This window comes from Lonchura striata, chromosome 2 (assembly GCF_050655825.1).
Source record: "Lonchura striata isolate lonStrDom1 chromosome 2, ASM5065582v1, whole genome shotgun sequence".
Lineage (NCBI taxonomy): Eukaryota > Metazoa > Chordata > Aves > Passeriformes > Estrildidae > Lonchura > Lonchura striata.
In genome coordinates, this window is record NC_140704.1 from 16635196 (window position 1) to 16662641 (window position 27446).

General features: G+C 39.2%; 1 protein-coding gene across 2 annotated transcripts in view; it reads right to left on the reverse strand.

The window, feature by feature from the left end:
* Window positions 1-26710, reverse strand: part of ACBD5 (acyl-CoA binding domain containing 5) — a 29971-nt gene extending 3261 nt beyond the window's left edge. Inside the window, exons 1-12 of one of the 2 annotated variants that reach the window (XM_021543044.4) lie at window positions 26355-26606; window positions 25168-25288; window positions 23671-23743; window positions 19963-20074; window positions 19802-19834; window positions 9294-9431; window positions 8366-8566; window positions 7555-7661; window positions 5345-5621; window positions 3946-4145; window positions 2374-2424; window positions 1986-2095 (exon numbers count right to left, since the gene is read on the reverse strand). In XM_021543044.4, the coding sequence (XP_021398719.3) occupies window positions 1986-2095; window positions 2374-2424; window positions 3946-4145; window positions 5345-5621; window positions 7555-7661; window positions 8366-8566; window positions 9294-9431; window positions 19802-19834; window positions 19963-20074; window positions 23671-23743; window positions 25168-25288; window positions 26355-26430 (1499 nt within the window). In that variant the 5' untranslated portion in view covers window positions 26431-26606. Of the gene's footprint in view, window positions 1-1985; window positions 2096-2373; window positions 2425-3945; window positions 4146-5344; window positions 5622-7554; window positions 7662-8365; window positions 8567-9293; window positions 9432-19801; window positions 19835-19962; window positions 20075-23670; window positions 23744-25167; window positions 25289-26354 lie in introns of both variants that reach the window. The other variant, XM_021543046.4, reaches the window with a different exon arrangement.
* Window positions 26711-27446: the final 736 nt, after the last annotated feature.

The following is a 27446-nucleotide window of genomic DNA, read 5'->3' on the forward strand; positions in this document are numbered from 1 at the left end:
ATAAAGATATAGGAAAATCCAACAGATGCAAACTGAAGCTGGTCAAATCCAAACTAAAAGCAATGTACCAGTGTTTATTCATCAAAGCACTGAATTACTAGGACAATATACTAGAAAAATTGCTGGAAAGGGTGCTTTCCTAAAAACTGATTTCTGTCTGAATCCGTGGCTGAATTGAGGGTGCTACAGAGGTTGGAACAGATGATCAAAAAAGATTTTCAAGAACAGCACACTGTTCAGAGAGAGGGAGAGAACACAGCCATGCAAGAGCAATTAGCAGAACACTGAAGTAATAGAAGCTTCAAGTAAAATACTTAAAAGAAATAGTTTTGATTTAAAACACCCCAACTTTGTCCTTACTGACAAGGAAATTTCCATTGGCTAGTGCAAAGAATGAGCAAAATATGCATGACTGCCTGAAAGCTTTAGTACTGCAGTCTCTGGTTTCATCAGACAGTGCACAACACTGATGCTGCGCTGACAGCTCTGAGCCAGGGGAGCTCCCTGGCAGATTTGCAGCTTTTGTGGGTGCTGTATTGTTTACAAAGCCATGGGCTGGGCCCAAAGAGCAATGATCAGTGACAGGAGTGTACTTGGAGGCCAGTAATTAGTGGTGAATGCCAGGGGTCCATACTGGGGCCAATCCTGTTTAACACCTTTAGCAAAGGCCTGGATGACAGGCAGAGTGCAGAGTGCACCCTCAGCAAAGCTGCAAATTACACAAAACGGGGAGTGGCTGATATGCCAGAGGGTGGTGCTGCCATCCAGAGGGACTAAAGCTGGCTGGGAAAATGGGCTGACGGGAACATTATGAAATACAACAGGGAGAAGAGCTTAGTCCAGCACTGTTTGGAGAAACTACCCCAAGCATCAGTATGTGCCAGCTGGGAGACAGCTTGGCAGAAAAGGATCTTGGCATCCAACAGGGTGAAGGTGAACATTATCCCTTCCTCTCCATTCAGCACTGGAGAGGCCACACCAGGAGTGCTCTGTCTTCTGACTACAAGAGAGAAAGGACAAACTGGAGAGAGTCCAGCAAAGGGCCACAAAGACAATTAAAGGTCTGGAGCATTTCTGAGGAAACACTGGAACAGGTTGCCTAGGGAAGTGGTGGAGTTTCCCTCCTTGGAGATAATCAAAATCTGCCTGTACACAGTCCTGGGCAACCAGCTTCTGAGTGTCCCTGGCTGAGCAAGGATGTTGGACCAGATGACCTGCAGAGCCTTCCTTCAACCTCAGCCACTCTATTTCTGTGATTCACCACAGGAGAGAAAACTATACCATGAAAACTAGCAAACATTAAAAAACTAGAGCAAATTCAGCTAATTCTCCAAAGATCCACACACATGCAAACTCTCTGCAGTCTGACAGAGGAAAAAGATGTAAAAGCCAGGAGCACACTAAGCTAACAGAACCAGGTGTGAGGCTGAAGTAAGCAGACAGTAACTAGAGAACACTCACTTGACCTCACATCACTCTCTGATGGTTAGAGAGCTGAGAAAAGACAAGATCAGAGTACAACTGCCCTTCAGCTGAAGGAAGTCAAGGTAGATGTTATAAAAATATTATAGTAAGGTACTAGTAGATATAAAATATAGGTGACAGCACTCTACAAAGAATATGATGAAAAAAAAAAAATCTCATGGCACAAGGAGACTAGGAAGCCTAGAAGCAGTGAAAATGGTTCAAGAAAATACGAGGAGTCAGAGGATCAAAGAATGTTATGGAGAAGACACTTCCAAGCTATCCAGCCTCACCACTTGTGCATGCTTGAAATTATTTAACCTGCATCACATTTCAAAGATTTAACATAAATTGCCACATATAAAGCATACTACATATAAAGTCAAATTAACCAGTACTTTCTCATACTGACAAACTTTCAAGGTGAAGAATTTTCTGTCCTGTCTAAATAACATGATACTACCTATTGGTTTAAACAGGTGACACACAATGTATTTGTTCTATTGAATGCACATCTTTACCTTCGCTTTCTTTGGTGATACACATGTACCAACCACTGGGCAATAAATGGCCATACAACAGCAAAAGCTAGAATACCAGGAGAAATTTCAAAGGGCCACCATGATGGTTTCTATGGAAAACAGAAAAAAATTCCAGTGAGCAATGTGTGCACATAGTGAATACCACTGTGTACTTCATCAACTTCAAATGCTACAGTACCAAAGAAAATAATAGTAAGACGTAAGAAAATATTAATCTATGAAGTAATTTCCTCAAACAGATTATTTTTTATCTCCTAGTTAAGGAAGAGACAATATAAAAAGCACATACCAAGAGCTAGAGATGAAATATTCAAATTAATCTTTTTTCACAGTACACACTTTTTACATCATAAACCCAGTATTTTACCTTGACAGAGGAGGTGTGCTGGTAATTTGACTGTAGTGTTGCAGATTTTGCCTTTAAATACAAAAAAAAAGGCTTTTAAGTATAAAATAAGGAAAATGCAATTAAAATTTTTCTTCTTCACAAGACATGAATATGAGGTTTTTTATCTTGTGATGTCTTTGCAATCTGCATATATCACAGTTTAATGCACAGAACCACCCCCATGTGACCCCACATAGCTGCTAAATTACCTCTCATGTTTCCACTACTCTTTATAGTAATTTTATCACTTCTCTGTGTCATACAAAATGAATTAGTGTCACTTACTGGACCTCTTTACAGTTTTTGAAGGCTCCCCTGCTCAATTTGTCATTGCAACTTTCTCAGCTCTGGTCTATTCCCAGTTCCAACCCAGAGCAGAAATCGCAACAGCTTAATTTGACTGTTTGCATGTCTCAACACCAGTCTATACTGAGGTCAAAAACACTGTTTTAGTTTGCCCCAGGCACGTCTAACAACATAAAGGAAAGAGAACACTCCATTCCATGTCTTCCAGGCAATAGTGAAAATGGAAATATCAGAATCTTTTCAAGATACACTGTTCCCATACACTATTGTGATGCTTCCACAGAAGCAAAGCATCTGGTTTTCTAGGTCTTTCTTAATTTAGGTAAAAATGAAACAGAAGCTTCTGTTTCTCCTTAGGTAAGGACAGCAAGCACAGCATGAGCTGCTGTGGGAAAGAATCTTTTACTACTTGTATTGCTCAGGCAGAGATAGAAAATCAATCTGTATTTAACCAAACATTAGATTCTTGAATATCTGTGATGCAGCAAAAGTATGGTTTTAATAAATTCTTTTCTATGGCTGCATTAGATTTGCAGTATGTGCATCCCATAGGATATTACTTGTACATCTTGCTCATTCTCATGCAGATCAAAATATATAAGCAAGTCAAACAAAACCAAACATTTTCAGGTTGCTGGTTAACCTATATTCACAACATGTTCTACTGAAACAGAAAGAAAAAAGAAACAGTGTATCAACAACATCTACACTTGCTTAAGAGTTCTATTGGCTGGATGAGGACGTGATGTACAATTCCAATAAAACTGGATTACTTCCCAAGGAAATAAAGCTATGAACAATCAACTCTTTTGCTATCTGAAAAATGGAGTCTGGAGTTCTGCCTGTGAACATTTACCATCTGAAAGATAATTTCTCATTTTCTCTGAAAATGCTCTGAATTCTCTGGGATCATGCACTACTAACATTAACTGTGGAATCTCCATAAGAGCCCATGTAATGTGTATCAATAACTATGGCTAAGATCAGTCTGATCAGAAATCAATTAACATATGGTTAGTTTCTACGCTAAAAAATGCATATTTTTGCTTACATGTATCAAAGTTACAAATTGTGCTCCTAAGAGTAGGTACCAATAAGAAATTTTAAGTTGGACTCAACTACAGAATGTGACTGAAATGTCTTTACAGTTTAAGAAATTATTGTCAAAAATTTTAATCTGAAAAAGCACAAAAATATCCAAGGACATTTAATAACAGGTGATCAAGTAACTCCAAAGAATAGTACCTGTGATGCTGCAACAGCCTCCAGCATATGCAGCCTCTGCAGGACATTCTGCATGTCTTCCTGCAGCCGCATCAGCACCACTGCAATCTGCTCATTGAGGCTTCCCTGGGGGCCTCTGTCAGAGCCCCAGCGCTCGCCATCCCCTCCACTGCCCATCTGGCCACCCTGGGAACCATCTCCTAAAGGCTGAAGTCTATGCCCTGTTGTGAGGGAGGAAAAACAGAAACACAGAATGGGCTACAGCTCTACTGAAAATGTTTAACAGCTCCGTTTTCTTCCTCAGTTTTCACCCAGGACTGTGGTACTCCTCGTCACAGGCTATATTCAGACTGCAGCACTGTGAGGTCACTGAAAAGTCATCTGAGATGTTTCCCTACAGCCTTAGTGTGACAGTATCATTCAAATTCCTAGAACTGAAAGAACATTTATAAAAAGCTATTAACACACAACCAGTCAAGTTCAGCAGTAAATTCTGCCCTAGCAAAAAGTAAGATCTGTCTTAGTATGTGTTTTAAGTTTGGCAAAGTCTCCAGCTAGAAAACAAAGATCACTGGAATACAGTGATGAGAAAAGGTAATTGTTTGAAATCCACAATACTCCCTTAAACTAGATACAACTACCACTAGCTAGCCTGTCATGTTTCTGGCTGTAAGTAGCAAACTTCAATAAAACAGAAAGAGTAGAAGGGATAGTTAACTATATTATGTTCTTTATAATAGTTTCCAACATAAACATTTTCTTTTTAATTTTTCCATCTGATTACTTATAGGTGCTATATAAAAAAGATGCTATATATAGATAAAACAGTTTCTCCCTTTTTTTGGTTTTACAAGAAAAACTGATTTTATCCTTGACTTTACAGATCATACCATTGGAATATGGTGTTGCTCATAGGTGACGCTATTAGAAGTGTTATGGTATTTCAAAGCACAGAGGTCCAACATAAAATGAACATCTGGGCTATTACGTGATTAAGAACCATTAAGTTTTAAAAATCATAATGGATAGTATCAGAATAACTCAAAGGTGTGGATAACATTCCAATTATATACAAAACAATATGTCATTGGTATCTTTCCATGGCATTCCATGATTTCAGATAAACCACAGAGATATAAATGCATATGTATTTAACAATAAGTATGTAACTTCTAAAGAAGCTCCTCTCAGACACAGACTGGTCTTGAGGATTGCATTTCCAAAAACCCAAGTGCCATAAGCAGCAGCTGGAGTATAAGTTACTCACTGTAATAGGCATTTTGTTACCTATTTTTATTGTGAAGAGCAGCAGCATTATACACATGACTGTCCCACTGGACAGTGCTGACAGGTGATTCTCGGACACCAGTAATTTATGGTAGTGAAAAGAGTGGGAAACACAAATGCAGGGTCACAGTACCTCTCCCTCTTCTGACACTGTAGAAATCTGCTTTTTCTCCACCTTTTTTCTCCTTGTGAGGACCCCCATTACTGGCTTTGCCATCTTCTCCTCCGCATTTGACTTCACCTTGTTCTTCAGCTACTCCCTCTCCAGAATTTCCAGGTTGGAGATTCCCATAAGTTATGCAAGTGCGCCTTGGAAAATCCGTATTTTCTAACAGAAGACTGTGATCTACATCCAAGAAATGGGATGAATGCTTTAAAGATCCTTTAGCTGATGTGATGACCTCCAAGGGCTACAAATTAACATTAGCAAGTAAGTAAATTCTGTAAAATATGACAGCTAAACATTAAAAAGGAAAAGAAGATCATCTTTACTTTCACATTAAGAAAATACTTTGCCCGGAATTAAGACTTCTTTTAAGGGGAGCAGTTGTTTTCCTGTAGAATATACTTAATATTGTCTAAATGTTATTTCCAGATTGAGAAAGCATTTCAGGCAAATCTCAAAACAGTGATACCACAGGAATTTCTTTAGACATTTCCAACATACACTAATACTCAATAATTACTAAAATAGAACATTAATGTCTAAAACCATTCCATTTTCCCCTGTAAAACTGGCTTTGATTCCTAGATAGTGAAACAGTCTCTTTCCTTGAACTTGGGAGCCATGGTCAGAAGGCCCATGGTGTCAGCAGCCCTGGGCAGGCAATGTCTGCACTCAGAGCAAAGCAGCTTATCATCAGCCTGCTCCAAACAGCTTGGCTGCACCTGCACCTCACACCAAACAAAGGGAAAGCAGAGTATTCTATCGACTTCTCACTCCAAACTGGTGGTACTGCAGGAAGACAGTAAAAAAGGGTGGCACAGGTGCTCTTCAGGTTGTGCACTGGGGCTGTTTTGGTGGGTGGTTCAATCAGTCCTTGGCACAGGGCAGGCCCTTGCACAAGGATACCTTAAAGCAGACTGGGGACCTCAGTCAGCTTTTTTCATGGAGAAGTCAAAATAACCAAAAGGAGGGGCACTGAAATGGAAACTGTTGCCCAAATTTGTACTGGATCATCAGAACTGAAGAGCAGACTGCTGGCTACATCTTTTCCAAGAAACAGCAGTATTTATTTTTTTAAGTGAACCTCTTCTAGTTTGAACTGATTGACCTGTATCTTTCTTTACATATACCTAAACATTTGTTACTTTGTGCAAAACTACAACTTTCTTCATGCAGGTTGGGAAACTGACAAACTATCCACCCACTGCAATTAAAGAATCTCAAACAAGCTTGAACAATACATAAGGTTGGGCAATCAGCTAGATAAGACAGCTTGCAGCACTTCTATCAAATTACATTTACCAACATGCTTCATTACTGGGCAGAATTTTGATATGTTAAAAAAGCCAGACAAGAGAATGATGCAATGTTTGAGTGCTTCTGGCCTTTCTGATCCCAGACACCATTCACACATTTCTCTCCAGAATCAGTAAATGAGCTCTCTGAGTACAACCTACAAAGCCCACACTTAACCTGGGCCTCTGAAGGAGGTCTAGGCCAAAAAGCCAGCAAAGATTACAGTTATGAGTAGTAATCAGCAGGAGCACAAATCCAGTCAAAACAATGGCAGCACAATTGGTGCTCACCTTTTATAGGGAAGTGAGAGGTGTACATTATGACTGCAGAGAACACAAGAGAACACAGAAATCTTTGTAATCCCACACTTTTAAAGACCTAGGCCACTTGCAGGCACTGGCCTACAGGTCACCTGCTGACACTTATTCTTTATTTATTCTAAGAAACAAATGCAGAAGTCATGAGGCCAGAAAAAAGGCAAGCAAAAAATGAATTGTTACGAAGAGACTTTCCATTTGTTAAAAATATCTGAATTTTGATCCCTACATGTTACGAGACCCTACATTAATTTGTGGACACAGACCTTAGTTTCTTTGTACTGTTTCTCCTTTTTTTGACAATTGTTTCTTTGTACTGTTGTTTTTGAAGCTTTTTCCATACATAAATTCTCTGAGGGCTTCAAGGCTTTTAGATTAGCAGTAACCAAGTCGTAAAAAATGCTGGCAATGAAAGGAACAAACCCCTCTAGTTCAAACAGAAGAAGCATGCATGAGCCACATCATTCACATCTGCATATCCATGTTCACTTGATTGAGAGGAACCTATTAAAAAGTAAGCAGCATACCAGCTTCAAAATACACCCAGCAATACTGAACCCCTACCTCTTCTAGTCCAAGCTGCTCCATAGAGTCACAATAAACTTCACTGTCTGAATCACTGGTTAAGTGCTGAGCTGCTGAGATCTCTTCAGTATTCTCTTCACTTGTAGCTGCAGGGAAAGAGGGATAACACACATGGTTTTAAATGTGAGCCAGTTGAGCCAACCCTGACAAAGACTAGAGCAATGAGTTAAAACATGTAGGTGAACATCAATTCATGACCCTTCCAACTACAACTGTCATGCTAAACTTGGATTCTGAATAAAGGTGTTCTATTAATTTAGGAATTTAGAAAATCTTTACTAGTGGGAAAAGTATACTTCATAATTTTAATTTTGCTTTTTTGCATTATGCTCTCCTTCCTAAGTTCAGTATGAAGCAGTTTTGCCTAAAGTTATGTTAGTATTAAAAATATATATTCAGATCCCAGTTTCAATGAACTGGCATTTATAAAATGTTCAGCTTTTCAGAATGATAAATCAGGTATCAGTGATTTTTGTTTAACTACAAATTCACTTTCAAAGGCAAATAGCATCTGCACAGGTAGCATAATGATGTTACAAGAAAACACTTCTATTTCTGGGGTTTAGGCTTCTGTTGTCTCTGAATTCCTCTCTCTTTCTGTAAGAGATACTAAAAAAAAGTCTTATTTTTAACTGGAATTAATTAATTTGTTTTAGTATTCTGTCTTCAGATTTCTGCAACTGAAAGATACTATTGCTAGTCTCTGAAACCTGGGATTAAGCTTTCAATAAAAGAACATTTTCCATGAAAAACATGTGCAAATGAAAACATGGTCTTGGAAGGACAATACCTTGGTGAGCAGCGTTCTGAGCTATTTCTAGGCTTGGCTCCATTTTATTTGTTTCTTCCTCTGGGTTCAAGCCATTCAAGGCAGATTTGGACTGGATGCCATTCTGCATATCTGGGATAAATCTGTCTTTGTAACAGCCATTACTAACAATACCTTCCAAATCCTTAGCAGCTGCTGATTCAGGTTTCACATTCTTATAATCTGTAAAAGAAAAGAAAACTTTGCAAAGAGAAAGCTCTATACGTAATAGCTCCAACCATATTTTTTCAAGCAGCTAGCTTACTAATGGACTGTATGTGTAATGTATCTGCGGAACAAAAAATGCTCCTATATTCCAATTTGTATGGATTGTTCTGTTCTTGTAAAAAGGACAAAGAGCAGATACTTAAAACATAAGTAAGTAAATCCAAAGTAGGTGTCTCTTCTAAATTAAAATAATCCTAATGTCCTTGGAGGACATGTGTATAGAATTCTAAATATGTTATTTCATTTGGGTTTCACTAGATGCTGTTATTTCAGCACCCAGTTCTTTATGGATCCTCTAAATAAATCTTACTTGAAGGTCTGTTTTATTTTCTCTGAAGAAAAAACAGTGATTTTCAATTCTACTCTTACAGGCCATGTAGTCAATCATAGCTCTTACAAAAAAGCACTGGCAACAAAACCCAAAACAATGCAGGGTATAGATATTTAGAAAACCTTTTCACTGAACTTGCTAGGCAAGTCAAAGATCATATGGCATAGCTCGCAAATTTGTATTCTTTTTAATTCTTTCAGCCTAGGTTGAAACACAGGCATCTTTCACAATATGCACTCACATGTATTTCCATCTAATTCCCCTGAAAAAGTATTCATGCTACGTTGGTGTTTTCTACCACTTAGGTGGCTAGGAACAACTCAGGGACACACACTGGTCCAGAAAACTTACCCTTTCCATTCATCTGCACTTCTTTTTCTTCCTCTTCACGAAGCCCTTCTTCTTCTGATTCGGCTCCACTATCACTGCTTTCAGCTTTTCCATTTACAGCTTTTATATTTGGAGTGGAATTCATAACATTACTAAGGCCTAAGAAAAAAAGGAAAGAATAAAAGATTTATTTTAAAGGAAACAAACATACACCACCACTACCACCCCCAAAACTATCAGTCACAGTTCTACAAAAGTAGGTCTATATTAGAAGATGTACCAAATAATGGCAGCTTATTTCTGTAAACTCTTAATTAATTGGTTTAATGTTTCTCTTTTGTGGCCCATCACTGGGTGCCTGAATGCTGGTGCAGATATTCTCAATGACTCTGAGACAGCCCCCAGGGAAGAGACTGCAGCCACTTTCAGAAGGAGTCTCAGACCAAGCCAATTACTGTATTTAGGTTACAGCTGCAGCTGGGACTGATGCAGCCATGTTCTTTTAAACCCAGAAATTACTGTTTTAACAGAATTTCCCTTTTGGGCTGAAATGCTTCAAACCTGCTCACAGTTCAGAGGCAAATCTTGAAACATTATATTCAATTATGTGAGCAAAAGAATTCTGAAAAAGGTAAATACAATATTCCACACATCTTCTGCTGTAATTTAGGCAGATGCAAAATATGGTAAGATGACTCACATTTATACAGATCTTTACCTAACAAATGACACAGGGAAATAAATTCCCTGGTTTCAGTGAAAAAGCTGATGAAATTAATATATACACTGAGTATTTTTCCCTAAATATTTAAATAAACAAATATTGAAATAGACAAAGTAACTACCAAATCCTTGTTTTCCACATCTTTGATCACTCCAAGGATCACAATTTACTGTAACTCTACAAAAAACTGAAAGATTCTTTAAAAATATGAAGTATATAAAGGACAATTCTACCATCTCCTGTAAAAAAAGTTATGATCAAATACATCCTGATGCTAATTTAAGCCTCCTATGTTAGGACAGAGTACAAAAGTACAGAGGGGACAGTTTCTGTGAGACACTTGCACAGATTACATGTTGGCTCCAAGGCTGAAATCTGACTGTTTTAACTGTCACCACAGCATTTCATTTGCATAATTTCTATGTTCCCTTGTCAGAACCTTGAAAGATTTATTCTCACATTTAGGATTAAGCTGCGAAATAATATCCAATTACACTGGAGTTGCCAAACCAGCTTCACTACTTTCTCTGCTGCATGGTAATTTAAAGCTAAGGTTTTTATCTACTTTAACCTTCCAATGAAGAGCCCTCCCACATTTCTCTAGTTTCCAAGCTTATCCACAGCACTTTAAAAAAAGAAATAAAAGGTAAAATAACTTATTGTATAGTAACAATGAATATGTGAAATATTAAGTTCACCTTAGTTTTATTGCAAGGTAATGTTTCTGTGGGCACCATGCATCACTGCTTTGGATTGATTTAATCCATCTCTTTATTTGAAGATTAAAATATCCCTACATTATTGTAAAATGTGATTTGGAAAAGCAATTGTCTATCTTGTACACCACAAGAATATAAGCACCTGCTCATTTTCTCCTCATAGAAGGTCACTACTTATTTGCACGGAAATTTGCTTCACAAAAGAGAAATCCCAACATAACCCAACAATCCCATATTTTTTTTCTCACAAGTGTGTTTCATGAATTGTGAATCCCAGTTCTCAGGATGTTTTTCTGAGAAGCAGCAGCATAAGAAGGATAAGGTTCACAGCATGAGCATTAGGCACAAACACAGCCCCCTTGGCACCGTAAGTCAAGGTTCCCTTTAACGTCAGCCTTCCCTTTAACAACACGGGGGTGGGGACACAATCATCCATGTGTCCTACCCCGCCGTGGGAGTAAACAGGAAAGACAAGACCAGGAGGAACACTGAGCTGTGAAGTGGAATTAAAACTGTAAAGCTCCTCATCCTACCAAAGATACTGCAAAAAGCCCCGGCTACACCATAAGGTTTTTCCTAAGATTTACTTACTTTCTTTTTGAAAGGAATGTTTCAAAACATTCAATATTGTTCTTTCTTCACTTACTTGCAGTAAGGAGATTATTCATTTGGGGAAACTTCTAAGTGAACTTACACATACATTTAAATTAAGAGGAGGAACTGAAAGAATGTATCAGCAGTTACAGATTTATGGTATCATATCACAGGACACCTGAATAACTGAAATCCATCAGGATCGTATTTCTTCCACTAAGTCATTCTTAGCAACAGTGCTCCCAAAGACCATAAAGAGGCATTGCTTTGATGCACACTCTAAGAACACAACCCTGTACAGATTTTGGACACCTGAAATGCCAGGCCTAATTGTGTGCTTTTCCTCAGAACCCTTACACTACTATCCTCATCAGGTCCATCCCCAGTTGCTTTTACTACACAGTAAACCCACGGTTGGCTTCCATTCTCGTTGCTCTGAGTATCTGCTAAGGAACCAGTATCTGCTGGTTCCTTGATACGATGGTCAATCAATCATCAACTTAATCCTGGGGATGACAGGTTTACAGACTAAGCAGAGCCAGCTAGCAGTGACTTCTACATCCCCTGCCAGTAGGTTAATGGCTGTTCCCTGGGGAATGTATATTCTCAGTGTGAATGACACAAGTTAAGCAAGCTTTGGAAACCTTACTTGGCTTGTGCTAATCCCACCCAGCCACCCTTCAACCTTTTATTTCATCTGCTCACTTCAACTGCATGCAAAATGTTAGAAGCTTTTTCTGTTGCCCTACTTTAGATACTGTAGAATTCCTCTTAGTTTATTATTTTCATCTCACTATGTACAACATCAAACTGAGAGATTTGTGACAATTTTTTAATTAAAGCTGTACTGCTTTTTAGCCATAGAAGGGATTGTATTCTGTAAAAGCCTGGGGTGTGAGTTTGGGGTTTTTAATGCTAAATAGTAGGAGCCGTATAACAGTAACAACTTGAAATAGAAAGACTTGACCAAAAAAAAAAAAAAAAAAAAGGCAAGACAGAAAGGATGTGAAGAACAAAGATGCAGCTTCTCTACAAACTTTTCACCAGATGTTTATTTTCTAGTATCAGCTCTATTAAGGGATTTTCTACAAACCATTCTAAATATATTTCTTTAAAGGCATCACTACAATTATCCTCAATGACCTTCATAATGGGGCTAAGTTTCTCAAAAGTAAGTATGCAGATTTTAACTCTTCACATATTTTGAGGCTGTTTTTGTTACCCAGATGGGAGTTCAGAGCTTAAATGCCTCTGTAGATCTGTCCCAGCTTGAAGGTCATTTGACAAAGAGAACCTTGCCTAGCAGGTTTTTCTCAAATGCCTTGTATTTTTATTTTATCAACAGCTGTGTAATTCTTATACAAAATTAACATGCACTGCTGGATCAGTACTGATGGTTAGCCCAGTGCACCACAGTACAAGTTCCACAGCCTCTCACATGCCTTGAAGGAGCCAGTCTGCAACAGCACATGAAATGTGATAAAACATTTAGCTAGCTGTGCACACCCTCAGTTTTTAATAAAAAGTATATGTTTTCGTGAAATACCATAACTTTATTATCTGCTTAATAGCAATAAATTCTTAACCACTAGAAGATTATTTCCATGACCTACACTTGTATCACCTTGTGTAGAGATCTCCTGCACACCTCTGTTTATGTTAAGTCTCGAGTCTATATGCTGTACAAAGTTGTTTTCATCATCAGGTAACTGTAATTATTTTCTAGCCATCACCCCTTGATGTTTCATGCTTGTTACTGATCCAAGTAGGCTCCCTACTTCAATTCCAAGTTTGTGCAACCATGTTCTGCCATTTCCAATACACTTGGTTACACAAATCCCCACCTCATTTTGAAACTCATGTACCAAATACTGCAAGGAGTGGTGCCTGCATGAAACACAAGGGGTACATGCAAGCATCTGGGAGCAATAAGCTCTTCAGCTAGAACAAGAGTTTTCCTTGCATTATTTTTAATATAGGACACTGTATTAAAAAGGTATCTACATCACTATATTAAAAAGATATTTTCTTCTTTGCAAAGAAAATTTCTAAGGGCCCAGGCTGCTCTGTAACATCTGTTCTACACTAGTCAAACAAGCAGCTATCACAAAAATATTTTAGAAGAGTCTGTCAGAAATACAGACTGAAAAATCTAAGTGTCTTTAACTACCATGGTTTTATTTCTTTTAAATTTAAGTGCATTAAGTGCAAGTTCTCTGACAAATGTACACCCTAAGCACACATACTTGGGCAGCCACATCTTCCTCTATATAGTTTTCCTTTTTATTAGTCTAGTTTAGTCCTCCTAAACTTTACTATAACAGAAAAAAACTCTCCTCATTTTTATTTTTCTTTTAATATACTCCAAAAGACTACAGCCTTGTTTTGTCCGCACTCCTCTCTCTGCTAATGTGCTTTTCAAGCTGTTACACTCCAAGAGATGCCTCTGTATTTAATTTTAAAAAATTAAATCAACAATACTCACATCTTTATTTACCATTAATAAACATTCAAACAATAGTCTGTGGATAAGAACAAACACAGAAAACAGCAACTTCTCAGACATTCATATTAACTTGCAAGTACAGTATTTAGGATTACTGACTAGTCATCCCAAACCTTTACACTTTTCCATATCTAAGGAGTTTCTCATCTCCGTCCATATTGTCAGTACCTTTTCCCAAGGATTTTCAGAGTATGTGCCATATAAACAAGGATACCAAGTTTTGGGATTGACTTGGATACATTTCCCTCCTCCCTGATGCTCCTCAGCCTTCTGCAGCAGAGACAACGTGCCTGGGATTTCCTGGCAGAGAGAAGCCCAGGCAGAACAGCAGCTGCTCCACAGCATTCCCAGCACTGGCAGGTAGCTCCACAAAGGCCCGCAGGTGTCCAGGGCCACCAGGCACACACAGCTTGGACACACAGCACGTGTGCAGCAAGAGCAGGGTCCAGGCTTTGCCCGCTTGCTGCCAGCGCCTCGGCCAACGTGCAAGAATGAACATGAAGAACAGCTGCTTCTTAGACGTTGTCACTTGAAAGCACAGTAACATCATTCCAGGATCCAGGATGTCCCCAAGCCTGGTACTACTTCCCTCTGGGAGCAGCAAAACTTGCTAAGCTCTTTTCTGTGCAGAAGAGATAAAGTCGTCATCTGGAACTTTCACTTTGCATGACAACTAGGAAGGAGCATTATTACACCCTTGAGTTTTGTCCCAGAAAATACAAAATGTGAGCACAGTGAACTCAGAACCCTATAAAGAAAACAGAATTATGCTTGAAAACAACACAAGGCCACATAGCCAGGTTGCACATTGTAGCAATCAAAAATTGTTTTGCCCTGTACCAGAAAACAAACAAAAAGGAAATAACATTAATTTCATATTCTGTTGTCTGCTCCAAGCCTACCATCTGAACTGCCTTTTACAAAGCCCATAGCAAACACAGCCTCTGAGGTAAAACAAATGGCTTTTCCATGCATCTTAAAGGCTATAATTATTATTTTTTTTTTTTTTTTTTGCTACACAAAGTTAAACATGAAACACACCAGTCTGTGTCCACTGGGTACTTTTCTGACAGCAGTCAAGATATGACTACTTGTATTTGTCCTTCCCCAGCCTCCCACACCTCCATCCACTGCTTCTTTGTAGCTTTTCTTTGCAGAACAGAGCTCTGAGAAATACAGACAGATTCCAGTTCTTTCATCACAAGATCTTAACTACAATAAGACAGCTAAAATATAAGACGCCAGAATTTTCTGGCAAGCGGGTACATCTCCTAAATTATGAAACCTGAAGAGCTTTTGCAATTACTTTCCCTTTTGTAGGGAAATCTTGTCTGGCTGGAAGAAAAAAATCCAAGTTCAACAACCAATTATGCACCAAAACTGTTACTGTTGACTCAACACAGCATAAATCACAATACAGACAGGCTTTTCTTTCCATGGAAGAAAATGTCTCATAGCTCCCTCCACTTACAAAGAAATAATTTTTAATCTTACATTTTCCCATTTGGATACTTTGCTGCTCATTTTCTGATCACTCTGTATGGAGAGGGGAGCAGTTTAATACTCAGGCTTAGAGCTGCACTGATGCTCTGCCCTGTTTCCAGCACTGTTAGACAGCACTGACATAAAGCCATCAGCTTGAAGTTGAGTTCATAGAGGAGGCTGAGATTTGGTGTGTAAAGTGTGAAGCAGATATAGATTGCAACAGGACAAGCCATGTCTTGTTGAGTCACTGATTCCACATCTCACTGAGACTCTCCACTGACTGGCACTTGCTGGCCCAGCCCTTAATCTTCTGTAATAATCCCATCCTGCAGCAAATACTGGAGAGAATGTCCTAGACACTTCTGAAGGCTGAACTACTGAGATTTTGACAAAAGGTGTTTGCATAGTAAGTTTCATGCTAGCCTTTCTGAATATCATTTGTAACCTTGATTATACCTGTTAATTTATAACTGGAAAATATAAGGGGAGAAAAGTTTGAAGTATGGGATTTTAAAAACCTCACTCACCCACAAACCCAGCAGCTCCTCCTGCCTCAGTGCAACTCCTCATTGTGGTGCAGCCACTAATAGAACCTACTAAAGCACTGCTGTTCAAAGCAACACAGATTTTAGCTCTTTTCCCCTTCTTAAGAATGACTAAGAAGATTCATCAACACTGAGTTCTGTGAAAATCCTAGTGAAGAAAGGTGGAAGGAAGGGAAGGAAATCTGTTAAGCAAGTATCCTTGCAGTCAAAGAGCCATGAAAAAGTGAGCTTATGAAACAGAGGGTGTTTCAGAGCAAAGGCTCACACACGAGCAGAAAGAGCCACCAAATGCCCCACTAGAAAGCAAAGATACTGAAAATAACCTCAGAAGGTCTTTGAGAAAACAGAACTATTTGAACAGATAAACTACTTATACTCCATCTGAAGAAACACCTAAAGAAGAGTTGGAAAAGATACTGTATTTTACTGAAAAATAGTAATTAGGAACAGGCTCACTTTTTTCAAAGCTGATCCTGTGCTAACTACTGCCTTTGAAATACAAATGGTTACACGTATTTGCTCTAAAAGCACACAGACCTCAGTGAGTATTGCATTCTAAACTTAGCTCCCATATCGAGTGCAAGAAGATCCCAGGCAAATTGTTAAACAGCTGTGTCTGCCTGTGAGCTGGGCCAGTTCTGCCATTCACACAAGAAGTGCCCTGCATGGGTTCCTCCTTAACAGCCTGTGCTGCCATCAGCACTGCCCCAAACCAGCATATGCAGCATACACAGCACCTTGCTTCAGCAGACCCTCATCTGGTGCAACTGCAACACAGCTGGGAGAAAAGCTTTTCAGAGAGAAACGGTCCTTAGGAAGCCATGGCACAAGAGTATAATGATGAAACTACCTACAGTCTCTGCAGTACGTAACTTTTTGTTACTGGAGGCAACATTTGGTTTTCACAATGGTTTACTAACACCACTACTACTCAGCATGCAGGCAAAGGATCATCCTTATTTGGTAGGATTTTAGAACAAATTAAATGCCCTTTCACAAAGCAAAAAGATCATACAGAAAAATTCTACTGAACAACCTGTAAACAATTCCAGATATTTTGCTTAGTTGCTCAGATTCCTTAACTTAGTGTGGGAGTCTGTCAGATAGGGATTTCCTTGCCCCCCTTTTAGATTTACTCTCATTCTGAAAAAAAAAAATCCACAAACATTGTCAGGAAAGCATTCTGAAGAATGAACTGGTTCTGAAACTCTCAGTATCTTCCACCCCATATCAGATCACTAGGTGCCAATCCTAGCCCATCTTTGGCTTCTTCAGCCGTTTTAAAACAAGAAAACTTGAAGCCCCATTCTAAAAAAATCACATTTACTGAGCAATGCTGTTGTGAAGCTTCTTTGCCTTTTTAACACTGATTTAGACATCAGATTTCTTGTGCATTTATTAGCAAGTTCAAAAAAGTTAAAATGCTACTCTTCTAAAGAACCTATCCACCTGATGTGTCCCTCTACTCTTCCAGCAGCTACAAACAAGAGTCTTTCTATTATGCTGCAAGAGTTACCTCTTCCCTTCTGCAGTGCTATGTCAGCTAAGAGCCCACTTTCTTTTTTGATGTCCAGTATATCACGTACCCAAAAATAATTTGTCAATGACTTTGTCTGTAAAGAAGCACTTCATACCTGTCAGACACTACTGACACAGCTTTCCAGAGAAGTCAAGCTTCTTACACAGCTGCAGGGTGACCTTTTGAAACGCCACCCAGTTTATGTGCTTTCAAAATAACTCTTAGATTTGCTCAGTCTAGTCTTTATTTTTCTTTCTTTACCATCACATTCAAGTCTGGATACTTGTAACCCATGCATCTTGTTTCCTAGTAGATGCTACAAGTCATTTATTTCAATGACTTGTATGGCATATCAGACTTCTGTATTCTTTATTAAGGACCCACAGACTCTATTGATTCAGAAAGGCAATATTTCAATGGTTTGTATTCAACATTTTCAAATAAACCACAAAGACTAGACATGCAATTACACTTTTTTTTGTTGAGGCAAATCTGCTAGAGACAATACACAAGCCATAACTGATGTACACTGAGTTTACAGACAATTCTCTTCCACTGATTCAAGAAACTGTTGATTTTGGGGCAGTGGCATACAATTCCTAAGCAATTAGATAATGATCTGCATACAGATTAAAGTTTGATGGAAGAATGGAAGGCAAACTCAAAACAGAATGGACCAGAAAATGGGGGTACAATATGAAGCAAGGTAGTCAAGAGAAGCATCCAGGTTTTCAGAACATACAAATTGCCTGCCCCTGGAAAACATACCTTCTACAACAGAACTTACAGACTGTAGGGGTTTGGGGGTGAGGAAAGAAACAATACTGGATAAACTCACACAACCAAAATATAACCGTGTGTCAATTTTTAACAGTATGGTCACCAGTGTCTACATCATCTCAGACAGACTTTAGGCCCATCAGTTATATTCTTTAGTGGGCATCTGAAAGACTGAAGATCTGAAGGTAATCATGCTTCTAGACTTCTGCAAAATGTTTTGATATCTGTACTGTAAACAACAATAATTATTTCCAGCTTCGCTTTTAATCAGGGAACTGGTAAGAGCACCAAAGAAAGGGCTTCAAAACCTTAAGGGCAATGGTAAAGTTGTAACATACAAGGGACTTTGTGAAAACCTGTCCTAATTTATTACAGCATAATCAGATGTTACGCCTGTAAGTGGTATGAATGATGACATATCACCAGAATTGTTGCAACCATGACAGAACAAGGTGAAGCTGAAATCTGCTGTTCTGTTTAACTTACACTGCCTTATACTTAAACTGCCTCTTAAAAAAATAACTATGCTAGATTTGTTATGAAAACAGGTACAGTTTAACTTCCACGATTCTCTATGTATCTACACAAGTCATTTTTTTAAAGAAGTGGCTTCTGGCACTGTGCCACAGACACCAAGTCCAAGTAAATCCTTATTACACAGATCACTGACCTGAATCTACTGATACTCTTACCCACCCCATCAATCCAGCTGTCAGGCAAACCTATTGCATCCCACACACAACTTCAGTTGAGAAAAAAGTCACACCCACTTTCAAATGGCCATGTAAAAACTTCTACCACTACTTTTCCCCAAAACAATGAAAAATTATTTCTGTTTCTCTGAGGCTTGATAATAAAACCACATTCCTTTAAGGTAGTGTTAAAAAAAAGCCACATACAAAAGATAATTTAACCTTGACTCATGCTACTTAAAGACATTAACCAATTTATTTGTGCAATGGATTTCATTTTTAAAAACAGTTTCAAGTTTTTCTCTGCTGCATTTTAGCTTTTAAATGTCACTTTAAGCCAGATTTAAACAACTGTAAGACTTATGAAACAGCCTTATGAACAGATTACCTGTAACATAATTGGTATGATCAAAACATTCTCACAATGGGATTGCTAAATAAAAATCAACACACTTATTTTTATGCAGCTGTGATACCACTAGGTTTGCCACCTGTCAGTAATTTAAAATGTTTAAATATTCCCTTCATGAACTTGAGCCTCAGAAAATTTGAGAAGCCATGATTTAAAAAGCATGAGGTTTGACTTTTTTTTTTTAATTTTAGATTGGATGACAGAGCTGGATTACCAGAATTGTATTCATTTTGACAATCCACATCTACATCAAAACATATCAATATACATTAGTTGTTCATTTTCTTAATGGAAAGGCACAAAGTAGATATGGTTGGGAGAGTAGTTTTCTTTTAAATACTCTCCTTTCTTCAGGCTTCCTTCAGCAGCTCAAAAAGCCCATCAACAAGGACTAAACATGCAGCTTCCTGGACCTAATCACATTAAAAGTGAAATAAATAAAAAACCCAGCCTAATGAAGTGGCAAGCCCAGAAGTCACAAGTGTTAGCAGGAAGTTCCTACAGCACCAAAACAATGGAAATGATGGATTTACACATAATTTATTATTCCTACCTTCCAAATACTTAGAGACTTTCTCCATTCGAACTGCCATATAGTAAAGAGAATGAACAAAGAGATGAAACATTTAGCTTTTAAATCATTTACAGAAAACAAGCCCCCAAAACCACTGAGTAATGATTATTAGTAGTACAAAGAAAGTTATTTGTCCGAACCTGATGTTAGGTCAGATCCTCTGTTCTTTTTATCTTCTACTATTTCATAGAATGGGCCTATTACTTGTAGCAACTCTTCAACTTTGTCCGTCATTGGCATACTCTCGAGAATCTGCACAAGTTCAAGACATGAAGCATCTTATGAAACAGCATTTCAATCATTCATTCATTTCAACTGATTTTAGAAACTGCTGGCTATTGCAAACTCAGTAACATTTCACTAAGTCACTAAACTTGTTATTCTGATGGTTTTTTACTTTTTTAAATTACAGGGAAACAACATAAAACTAAGTTATTGAATAAAAATCTTATATTAATTTTTTTCAGGTGAAGACAAGATAAGAGAGCTAATGTGTTTGCCAATGCTAAGACACAGCCTTGACACAGTATTTATTAGTAGACCTTGGAATCCATTATTTCTGCAATTTTGAACAAAACCATCTCAAAGTTCAACAGACTGCTGTTAGTCAATATCATTATTTCCACAGAGACAATAAAATGGAAATATTTTTTTCGTCTTAGAGGACTCCGTACTGTCAAACCCTGCCACCTTCAATAGAATGTAAGGAGCAGATCGGAAGTGCTCTACAAGGTTCTTCTAAGCCCAAATAAAAAACACAATACAGCAAAAGAGAGACAGCACAAAGACCCACTTAGAAGAAGAGCGAACTAGAACGAAGTTCTGCTCTTGAAGTAATTTGGAGCATTTCTTAATTTTAAGTTACAAAAACAATGTTTGATCATATGATAGGAATGCAAAATCTTAAGTCTAAAATAAGCAGAAGAGTTTCAATGGATACTATTTTTAAAGCACATGATATTGTCCCATTCCAGTTTAAGTCCTTTCAAACAAGCTTTTTGCCAGTAGCTTTGTTCCTCTTTCATCCTCTACTGTTTTAGTTACCATATTTTGAAAGTGGCAATAGCTGTAGGTAAAAACACAGGCTGAAGCAAACAAACAGCTACAGAGCACCTCCTCCTCCCGAGGGGCACCAAGGAAGCAACAGATGAAGGTGCATGCTGCCACAGAAGATGCTGCTCAAAGGCACCAAGCATGCCAGCATGCAGCAGGAGCATGCAGCATTACTGCACAGAGCAGGAGCTCCAGTCTGGCTAACACCTAGCAAGCCAGCACGTGCAAACCAGTCAAGGATACCAAAAGACAACAATTCTATCGACCTGCAGTTTCACTGCCACTTCTCTGATCTGTTCAGCGTACATAATTCATTCTGTCTGTTAGGGAGAAATACTCAGATACACAAAGCTGGATATGAAACAGAGATTGAACGGTTTTGTGACTGCTGATTTTTTCATTTCAATAACGTTGAGAGAAACAAGAAGCCTCTTCTAGAATAAGGCTTGCATTTGTTATGTATTAATTACTATAGCCAGCTTTATAAACTGTTTCATACATGAATTTCTGTGATGTCTTCACATTACTGCTCTTCATGTATTCTAAATGGACCTTAATATAGTCTGTGCTACTTAAAGCTATTCTTAGAATTTTTTTCAACTGCTAACTTTTAGATGAGCACAGAAAGAGAAAGTACATTCACCAGTAAAAGTAACTGCTTGCTTATTATAGCCATGAGGCTTAATAAGCTATCTCAAAATTTCAAAATGAAAAATAAGTTATTATGTATGCTGATTTACTGTTTTCCTTGGATGTCACACAATTCATATATAGTCATGTTTTAAATTAGAAACACCACATAGTGTTAACACTTCATGCTATCACTTATTTGTAATATGTAACAAAACAATATATCTGAAATTTAAACAAATTAGTTTAAACAACATCACGAAATAGTTTCAGAAACACTACATGAAACTAACCTTGAATCTGAGCACAGGTGCATTTTGCTTATTTTAACTAAAAATAATACATTTTATCATCTCTCACCAGCATATCAAAACCTCACCCAGACACATTCTTCAACTGCAATTTTCAAGGTTGCCACACTAAGGAGTGAAAAAAACCTAAAACAAATTTGGAATTTTGTGACAGGGTCATCTGATGCATGTGTAGCCCAAAGACAATGTGCCAATGCCAGGGAATGCCCCAGGGCTGGGGGAATATGGCAGTCTTATACACCCTTAAACATTGGGATATCAGCATTCAAGTGGGTTTTTGCCCCCTCAGACATGGACACCCACACAGCAACATTAGACTGCCCACAGCAAGTCCATGAGGATTAATGCAGTATATGCTGATAGAACAGCCCAGTGGATCCATCTGAAATGCACTGCCATTGACATTGCAAGTAGAATCAATTGGGATGGAAAAGCTGAAGCCAGTATTCCAAGTGTGAGAGCTGAAAAAGCACCAAAGCAGGGTAAACAGATTCCCCAGTTTCAAAGCTGAGCAAGCCAGGAAGTCATCTGCTCTCCAATCCCTAGACATAATCTGCACAGAAGCAGAATATTTGTGTCTCATTAGGGTCAAGGAAGCAGACTTCCTCACAGGAGGCTTACTAGAGTTTTTTTAGAACAAACATTACAGTTTCACTTGGTTTTAGTGTCCTGACCAAACCACTTACTGCACTGAAAAAAACCCATAAGGTAATCTACTGAAATATCAACACATATTGAATTCAAGATTTGAAATGAAGCACTAAACTTTGTGGCACACATTCAAAGGAATTGTTAAAATTTAGTGGGATTTTTAATCAAACAAATTTGTGTTTTCTGGGGCTGCTTATTTTCCAGTTTAGAGCAGATACAGTAATAGCAGCAGGAACCTGAATTACCAGAACTACAGACAGGAAAATGAACAGTAAACCAGACTGCAGCTCCTTGTCTAGAAAAAATTTTTGTTGTATCACCTATTAAACAAATTCAGAGTTTGATATCAAGATAGTGGCCTTGGAAAAAAAGCAAGTGTATTTGGAGTAGAACTTTTTTCTTTGACTCAAACCTCATTAAAATAATAGATTACAATTATACTTTTATTCAGATTGACAGGAAATAATCTTTAAACTGGAGAAGTAGTCTCAAAAACTTTCAGTGAGAAGACTGCAGTGAAAACAGTTAGTTAAGAAAGGACATGAAAATTAACTCTGTTTACTTTAGTTAATGCTTCAATTCCCTGCTTAATATGGTCACTGTGACTGCTTACAAGTTACACATCTGTTTGAAAACAGAGCACATTACTCAATGCTAATAGTTTCACAGCAACTATAATATTCATGGAGTGTTTTTGTAACAAGTACAGAAAATTCAGATTACTGAGTTCTTCCTGAAAAATAGAAAATTGTTAAGTTTACATACTGGATTATATTCATGTCTCCAATCATGAGAGTAAGACCTTTTCTCCTAAAGCCTTTCTGGAAAGTTGTTTTAGTCTCTTTTCCAGAATAAGGATCACTTACCTCTCTTAGCTCTAAGAACTGAGGCAGTGTGTGTTACAGTTTTTTTTCCGTAATGCCCCCTTTACCATTATTCCAGTATTTCACTTTCTTTAGCTCTGTCATTTAAGCTTCCTATCAGCTAGAACTCTCACGTTTCTCTGAAAACAATACAAATTCTGTGTTTTGAAGGAACTTTGTAATTTTCTTCTTCCTACAGGCCAAACAGCATAGTACTGAAATGTAACAGTTCACATAGGGGATAACTAATTTGGAGCTTTGGCAAGAGTAGTCAGCAAGACCCCCCTTCCTCTATTTCTGGAACATTTTTTCTAGAAAATCCCTTCATTAGTAAGCATACCTTTTTCATTTCATCAACATAGGCTATCATGGCTTCTTCTTTGGACATGTTTCCCAAGGCACTCCAAGCATCCCTAGGAAAGAAAGTTGCATAAAACTTCAATATCTTCAGATTTTTTTCAGCTTGGCCTTAAGTAGGTCAGTTATGTAATGCCCAAAGTTTCTCTGATACAAGTAAAATGCAGAAATGATTCACGTTATTTTTTATGTACAAATATATAATTTGCTAGGATAATCACACAGTGGAAGAAGAAGCAACAAACTGAACAGACTGGGGACTGAAGAGTTCCTCACTGACTACCTACGATTAAGTACCCAGTAAGTTGTAAATAAGTCCAGATAAAAGACACACACATTACCCTTTTGACTAAGTTGAGTTTAAGATCCTCTGCTGTACAAAACAAACAGGCCCAGACACTTCAGCCAGCACTTACAAACAGTTGTCACTGAGGTAGAATAAGCTAGAAGAAAAATCTGTCCTTTTTGAATTTAGCAATGGGGGAAAGACACATCAAGTCTAGCAGGCAAATAGTTACCACAGCAGCTACTTATGACCTAAACAAAATCTTCCCCTCTCCAACTCTGCAAGACAGAAAACTCTAACCAAATTTATCAGTATTGCACAAGGTATCTGTCAGAACACAGACTGCAATAAAACAGTTCTTCAGTCCTGCACATTATCTGACATTCCAGAGTATTTGTCCCACTCACAGAAAACCACCAAGGTTGGTGGCTCACATTCCAGCTACAATCAACTTGGTGGATGAAAGCTCCCAGCCCTAGTCTATCCCCTGCACTCTGGCTTGGAGAGGCTGAGAAGGATGGAAGGAAGAAATCCTAGGAATCCTTTCACAGATTCCCAAGACCACCATGACCACAAAGACAGCAATAATATTTGTTCTTCAGGACAAATCATCATTAAATTATAAGCAAGACATTCACACTGGCTTTTCAAAGACAACTTCGGAATTTGGTGAATCAGAAGTCTTCCCAGGCCAGGGCAAACACAGATAGTGGGAAGACCTGCCACTGAGCAGACAAACCAGAAAGACATCCACCCAACCACCCCACCAAGAGCTCAAAGCTGTATTAGTGGTTGCCAGTGAGCTCTTATTTACTTCAGGCACAAAAACTCAAGAAGGAAGAGCTCCAGACACTCCTCCACATCATTCATTCTTCAGAGCACCTAAGAATTCATTTTACGACATGGGATAAACACTGCAGAGGAACCATGATGGTGGCTGCCCAAGAAAAACTTGCCCACCTGCATAATCCAAGGGAACATTTCCATCTGCAACTCTGAGAATTGATCAGTTATCTGAGTTAGAAAGTCAGAATGTAACAGAAAACTAATTCAAGCATCAAAGGTCATGAATGTTCTTCTTATTTAAAAAAGAAAGATTTTAGACAGTTTCTTTCTCCACATGCTACTCTTCTAAACATTTCCACTCCAAGCATTAAAAAAAAATCCGCAAAACAACAACTCATGAAAAGTTACCATTTGTATCTACCAATTGGATCCCAAAATCCAGGTCGTGGAATGTTACAGGGTCCTTGGGTTGCTTGCTTATAAAAGCTATAGAACTTGAGCATCATTTCATTTGTTGGCTGGAATGAACCTAGTGAAAACATTTAAAAATACAGTTAAATTGTCATCAAGAATATTACTGAATATTTTACAAGCCTAATGGTTCTGCGAGAAAACAGCCTGCAGCCTGTTACAGCAGTACAATATAAGCCAACAGAGAACATCTTCATCTTATCTACTGAGAACCAGCACCAATGAAAATATTTACTGTACAAACAGCAAGTTTCAAATGGAGTATAAAGGACTATAACCTTTCCTACTGCTAAGGTCAAACTCCACAATTAGAACAAAAACAGGTAATAAGTAACATCAAGCCGATGTCCTGTCACTCAATTTAAAGGGACAGGTTTAGTCTCAGTAAACAAAGTATCTTGCAAGTCACTTAACTGTTAACAAAGGATAACTTACTCCGAGTCTCCAGAACTCAAAATAACCAATCTAAACCAACACAATTAATCCCAGAACACGGACTTCTGCAGTGTTTTTGTTTACCTTAGGTATTTGACAACACTTTCAGTAACAGTTTCACCGTACCTCCCGATTTGGTTTTCTCTTCTTTCTTTGTGGAACACACTTTTGTAGAGGTAAAAAATGTAAATATGAAACTCTAACAGCTACCAGGGAAGACTCATAACTAATCCATTAAGCAGCTTGAGGTTGGCTTATAATCATTAGAAGTTTACAGTGACATTTACCTCAGAACCTCAAAAACATCCGATTTTACCAGAATGAATGCTGTACGTAATAAAAAAATGTTTTAAAAATCATCAGAAGTCTTATCAAAAACCCGGTTTTTTTTTTTTCTTTTCCGTTTCCTTAACTCCTTCAGCAGAGGAGAACTCACAGTAACCGCTTTGTTAAAGCAACTTCAGGATTTCAGGGAGGCTGAAACCGCGGGGAGCTGACAGATGCCCTGGTCCAGGGCCGGACTGAGGGGCTGCTGGCAGGGCTCGGAGGGCCCCGCGGCGGGGAGCAGCCCTGAGGCCGAGCTTCCCAGCGCTTCTCCAGCCGCGGCCGCGCCCCGCCGGGCCCTGCCCGCCGCCGGTGCCCGCCCGGCCCGGATGGCGCCGCTGCCCCGGAGCCCCCGCCGCACTCACCATTTTTGGGCAGGCTCTGGATCACCTTCACGGCCGCCTCGAACCTGGTGGCGTGCAGAGAGCCGGTCTCGGCCATGGCCCCGGCCGCTCACCGCCTCCTGCTCGGCTGCCGGGCCGCGTCCGGCGGGGCAAGCTCGGCTCGGCTCAGCGCCCCCGCCGTAGCCAGCTGCACGGAGCGGTGCCGGGAGGAGCCGGGCCGAACCCAGCCCCAGCCCCGTTCCCGGCCCCCGCCCTGCGCTCCGGCGGGGCCGGGACAGCCCGCCCAGCCCCTCGGACCGGCCTCGCCCGCTCAGCCCGGCCCGACCTCCGCCCGGCCTCAGGCGCCCATGTACGTCTCCACCGCGCTCCCTGCCCTTCCCTCCTCCGCACCGCCCCGAGGCCGCGGGAGCACGCCGGGAAACGTAGTTTCTTTGTCTCGCCTTCCTCGTCCTCCCCTCGCTCCCCTCTGCCTGTATTGCTGCGATACAGGAAAGTGAAAATTCCAAAACGTGCCATATTCTACCCGTTTTACGGACCTCAGCTATCTTCAGGACATCTACCACCGGGCAGCCTGCTGTGCTGCTGCCTCCCCTCCTCACAGCCACCCTCATACCCGCACCTAGTCACACACAATTCACATAAATTACCACTGTAGACACATTTTTTTAAAATAGTTTTAATGACTCCTATTTACATTAAAATTTTAGGCATGCCTAGAACCCAGGGAGCAACTATTTCCATGGTATCCAGAGATGTGGGTGAATACCAGCACAGTACTAGCAGTTAGCTCGGTGTCTAAATAAATGAATGGCCTTATTCAAAAGCGCTGCGCATCCAGCACTCTGCAGTCAAACAAAAGTATGCTAAACCAACTGCTTTTGTAGCAAATGGAATAATTTACCCAGTGAGCAACAGGATGAATTAACAGCCCCATTGAATGGAATTGAGTACAAAAACTTGGCATTCCAGTCAGTTCATTTATCTAGTACACAATATAGATTTTAAATTCCTCTGAAGGGAGTTGTGTGCTCACAGTGTATGCCCTCTGGTGGGAAAGAAAAGCTCCAGAGAGAGGGAATTAGAGCAGATCAGCCCCAGCTCTGCTGAGCTGGT